The 5596-nt window shown below is 29.9% G+C and overlaps 2 protein-coding genes across 2 annotated transcripts in view; one reads left to right on the top strand and one right to left on the bottom strand.

Annotated features, from left to right (window-relative positions):
* The first annotated feature begins 876 nt into the window (after positions 1-876).
* Positions 877-3027, top strand: LOC122717275 (protein FAM166C-like). Its single transcript, XM_043941192.1, has 3 exons — positions 877-1053; positions 1475-1639; positions 2761-3027. The coding sequence occupies exons 1-3, from the start codon at positions 883-885 to the stop codon at positions 3025-3027; spliced, it is 603 nt and encodes a 200-aa protein (XP_043797127.1). The 5' UTR covers positions 877-882.
* A 104-nt stretch (positions 3028-3131) lies between these two features.
* Positions 3132-5596, bottom strand: part of LOC122717276 (calcium and integrin-binding protein 1-like) — an 8564-nt gene continuing 6099 nt past the window's right edge. Inside the window, exon 8 of the mRNA XM_043941193.1 lies at positions 3132-3866. Within this exon, the coding sequence (XP_043797128.1) occupies positions 3756-3866 (111 nt within the window). The 3' untranslated portion in view covers positions 3132-3755. The remainder of the gene's footprint in view (positions 3867-5596) is intronic.

Below are 5596 nucleotides of genomic sequence, written 5' to 3'. Positions count from 1 at the left end.
GATTTTGCAAAATGTAACTTTATGAAATTTATTTTTTTTAATTACGATTAATTGCTCGACATTTAATAAAAAAATTAAAGTTTCTTAACACGTATGAAACGTAATGTAATGATATATCAAATACTCTTTACCGAAAGTTTATAATTAATCATATCATGATGAACGATACGTGATCGTTGGAATGATGATATTACACGCTCGACAGTTTCTTACATCGTTACATAGTTGTATCACGAGTATTGAACTATGCGAGATAGATCTGCGTATAAAGATAAAATGTTATTCAGTCATAATAAGAAAATCTCAATGAAAATTTAAGATCGCAAAATTAAATTCAAAAATACGGCATATTAGAGAAGAAATTAAGAAATTAGTCATTTTTATATCTTATTATGTCATATTTACAATCCAAGACCTTTCTGATCCATCGTCAAATGTTACGCAAAAACCGTAACCGTGTTCTTTTTCCCACTCTTATTCGTTTAATTTGATCGATATTGAATAAGTGTAAAAGTAATCGTGAAAATTCAAAAGAAATAACGAAAGTTTTAAGATATTTATATTTTAATTTTTTTTGAAATTGATATTTCGAGAAATTAAAATTTTCTCGAATAATTTGAAATTTATGTATATCAAATGATGCAATATCGCTATTTGTAATGCAGTTTTCATTTTTATTCGATATGCTTCGCTACTATCGCTCGAATATAAGGAGAGGGGGAGAGAGAGGAAAAAAAAGTGAAAATTTTTATTCATTTGTTCAATGAAAAATTTAACTCGTTCAATAATCTATTGATTCGATTCGAAAATGTGAAAAATGTAAAGTACAAAAGATATATTTATTTTTTTTCAATCGGTATTTATTATTCAAAAAGATCTACGATGGCAACTAGCAAAACAATATCGGAAACTCAGGCCACCTATTATCCACCTTCGTTAATGCCACCTTTTATGGGCGCTTATCCACCGACCAAGTTGGGTGTCTCTTTATTCGAGGGTGGAAAGATAGGTTACTTTCAAAATTATAGAAACGAAACATTATCAAAATTGTCGGTAAGTTTTCTTCTTCTCAAAAGAGAATATTACGTTACTAACATTATTTCTATCTAATCGATGATTCGTGAGAGAAAAAAAATTTAATTTTCAATTGTTGCACAAATTTTATAAATGATTCTTTGTTTTGTCATATCTATATATTTTTCTAACACACGAAAGAAACGATGGAACTTCGATACACGTGAATGTAAATAAAAATATTTAGCAGTGAGTTTTTTAAAATTTCTCCTTCGCTCACTCTCGTATCTCGTGGAAAGATACGGATACTTTCAAACAGATTTGAAAAAACAGAATAAAAATAATTAAATATTAATAATGGTATCTAAGAATATATCAATAAATTTGATAAACGAAAGAAATATTCATGATTAGTAAACATTTGCACTATGAACATCTATTATTCTCCTATCGCTCGTAGATGCCATCGTACGAATGGGGAATGCAGAAAACTCCGTACAGTCCAAGACCTGAAATCGTCGCGGACACGATGCGTCGTAGCATTAATCGTAATTTAATGGTGCAGACGAATGACATCTCCACGATCGATCAAAAGCGCATGAAGGAAATTGATGATCTGTTCAAAGTAAATAGATTATATATAATTCGTTTACATTTTAAATGTATAATTTTGCGATTGATTAGTTTTTTCCCTTTACGATAATATTTACGAAATTACGATAATATTCGAATTAATTAAATCGTTCGTTCCGAAAATCATTTCAAATGTACGTTTAATCGAACGAAACGATCGGTCTGTGCCACGGACTGTTCTGTTCGCCAATCGTTATTCAATACGAGTCTATCGGGTATGAAAGTTTATTTGACTCGTTGACACGTGATATATAACATAATGTAGGTATTGAATTTATTGCATTCGACACATGGAATTTTGTGCAATGCTTTTATGTACGTGTATGTTTCGATTCGTACGAGATTTTCAATTTTTATTATATATAATCTTTTCTATAATGTTGATTTTTTCTTTTATTATTGATTCATAATAATAGAAAAGAAAGGAAAAAAAAAAAAAGTTTGGAAAGATTTTACTCGATATCGCGTTTCTTTAAAATATTCATCGAGTTCGATATTTTTCCAGTTTCCGTATTATCGATCTAGCTGGCGATAATTTTGAAGAAAATAAGTGTCGTTTCAGCAACTGCGTTACACGTTTGAAGAAAGATGAGTTATTCTTGGAAAAAATCTATATCGTATATCTTTTCTCAAACTTTCTTTATCCACTTTTCTCTAGACATTTCCAGTCTTCTCTCTTTTTTTCCTGAATTTCTGCTCTCTACCTTCAAAGATTTTTCCTTCGCCCCAGTCTTGGAAATACACATGTGCTGGCTGTTCCTACCAAATAGTTGGCGCGTATGCAAAAGGATTCTGTTTTATCTCAGCTTTTCCTCTTCCGATATATATATTTTCTCTATCTTCATATTTTCTTCCTCAAATCTTATTTAAACTTGTTGATTTTCTTCTTTTGCCATTCAACGATCCACAGTCTCGATTCTAATTCCTTATCGTTAAGATTATATCATTTAGGTTAGGTTAAAGTAAATTAGTTATCGTAAGTCGTTGAATCGTTAAAACTCGACTCGAGATTACATTTAAATTTATATCACGTTTGTTTTTACTTTTTTTTTTTTAAGAAGAAAACTTTCTGTAATTCTCGAGAAATTAAAAAAGTATCGTATCTTTTCACAGATAGTGCAACTTCAACGTAGCACGTACAAGGACCGTACCGGTACTTTCCATCCTTTAGTGTTCTTTACTTCCGATGAATACGAGTATCAATGTGCACCAGGAATGACGTTATCGTACATCTTTAAATATCCAATGAATTACATCGAATACAAAATTCCAACAGTTTTGCCTCTTACGTACGAAAGAAGGAAACAAACGCCATATATTCCAGACTTGGCTCTTACCGGGATATATGATAAAAAAGGTTGCATCGCTTATAAACGATGAGCGTCAACATATTTATTCATTGATATTGTGTAAATCAAGTTACGTGTATTATTCCATTAAATAATGTAAAAATGTACATATGTTAAAAAATTCGATACATATTGTTTCGTTTATATAAATATATGTATTCTTTGAGCAACAAATTTATTAATCTCTTTTTTATCTATCTCACTATTAATCGCAGCTAGACATTTATTTTATCGTCATACAGATTTATTTTATCGTCAATTTAAGATAGTTAGATTAAGTACAATTAAAAGAAAATTATACTATAATAGAAAAACTTGTTAGAATGTTTTAGAAATATACATAGTTATATTTATCATTGAAAAATATATAATTTTCATAGTCAAATTGACGAGATATTAAAGAAAAATATTTTTTCGTTCTCAAATTCGAAAGGCTGTTTTCACGTCCTAGATGTGGACGATTGCCAATAGAAGAAAAGGTATAAAGTGTAAAATGTTTTTTGAAAAACAACTTTCTCGAAAAATTCGCATCGAGCCCAGGGATCGGTGCATAGATCCATCCTTGTATCAAAAATAAACGATAATCCCGATTCGAATGGAATTAATTCGCGACAATACCTTTTTGAAACTGTTACATAATTGTTAGTTAATTATGTAATACGTGATATGGACGCGTACGAAATTCCAGGTATAAAGTTATTCGTTTGCTTTGATACGAATATCGAAATTACAGAAATAAATTACATGATGTAAGCGTAATTAAATTTTAAAACGAAACGATGACCAGAATTCTGAAATTCTCGACGAGAAACGTATAAATTCTTCGCAGGAAATGCTTCCCTGTCGATTGAACACCATCTCTTGAAGTATCTAAAAAAAAAAAAAAATTATTTAATATATATACACGTGTATCGATAAAAAAGATAAAAAGAAATAAATTAAAAATATTTAATACGCATTATAAAATTCATAGAAAGAATTTGACATTATATTTTTCACACGTCTTGATCTTTTTTTTTTTTTATATTCAAATCTTTATTTAATGATATGTTTTCAAGTATTACGTATTCACAGAAAATTTGAATATTCAGTTACCAGATTTAATTAGCTTCTTTAATGTTCAGCGCAGCGTTGTTCGATGAAATTTCATATGCATCAATCGGCTCTATCGAAATTCCAACGATATATAATTCATCGAGTCATGATCCGAAAATATAACAGTTATAAATATAATTTTCAGAAATTCCATATTGTCATTCACATCATTCACGATACAATCATTAATCTTTTCTTAAATGTGAACGAACAAATTTTCTTTTATCTATTCTTTTTCTTCGTGATATTTGACTATTTCGACTAAACGACTTTGTTTACACGTGGTGTATCGACGAGTTTGAGGTTAAGTCCATATACGCAGAGACTAAGAGGGAATTGGAAAATTTATTGTTTATTAAGCAATGTTGTCCAATGTTTATCGATAATTGATCCGCATTTCGGAACAAATATACACGCGTGTTTCTATTAAAACATTAATATTCCCACAAACTATGCATCGATCACTATGGTGCAGAGTTATTTGATTTTCCAAATTACTTGATTCCACGCTGTTTGACTTTCGCAGAATCGCGTAAAATTACAATTGCTGTAAGCGAAAACTGATAACGAGTTTTAGAAATTCGTTTAGAATTATTTATAATAATTCCCATAGCGGTATACGCGGGATCGCTTATCAATCAATGATTTTAATCATTTCACGAATTACATTATATTACAGATCGCACATTTACAATTCGGATAGAATTATCGATAAATTTAGAATTTAATTCAACTTATTTGCGTGAAAATTAATAATAATTTTTTTTTCCTCTCCGCCCTTCGTTTATACACGGACATAATGGAATCCATCGATCACTTCGAATTGAAAATTAATACTTTCGTAGAATTTTCTCATTTTCGGTTCGGCGAAATTGCGTGTTGATAAATTTTGATAGAAAAAAAAAAATAATAATAAATAAATAAAAAATGAAAAAAAAGGAAGCGATTTAGTGGATTTCCTCTCAATCAACGCCACGTACGTTTAAAATCAATCTTTATCAATCTGACAGATTAATAGAGGCCTGTGGTATTTTTAAGGGATACCGAAGCTTATTTTAAAAGCAAGATCGTAAAATTGAACCTGTAAATTATGCAAATATTATAAATTGTCGATAATCATTAATATTTCACGATTTCTATTTGCGGGAGAGCATGGTACGTAAAAATATTGATAAAAATTGATTTCGCAAATCGAGATGCATCCAGTATTTGGTAGAACGGTTCTAAATATTATGTTTTAATATCACTGTACTATTACATTAATGAAATTCTATAGAAACGATCCCGCTCCTTAATGTTCCTTATGTAAACTTCAAATGGAATTGAACGCTCTTTTAAGTATTTGACGAGTATCCTATGATCCGGAGTATTTCGAAAATTATGAAAGTCTTAAAAGCGTCGGTTGATGGTCTTGAAACATCGGGGCAAGGAAACTTCCCGAATATTAAACTCTCCTCAAAGCGATAAAAGATTTAAAACGATTTATTCGACGAAATATTCGAGAA

This window comes from Apis laboriosa, unplaced genomic scaffold, assembly GCF_014066325.1.
Source record: "Apis laboriosa isolate Shangri-la unplaced genomic scaffold, ASM1406632v1 scaffold4_cov146, whole genome shotgun sequence".
Lineage (NCBI taxonomy): Eukaryota > Metazoa > Arthropoda > Insecta > Hymenoptera > Apidae > Apis > Apis laboriosa.
The sequence above is the reverse complement of the archived record's forward strand: the minus strand, read 5'-3'. Positions and strand labels throughout refer to the sequence as shown.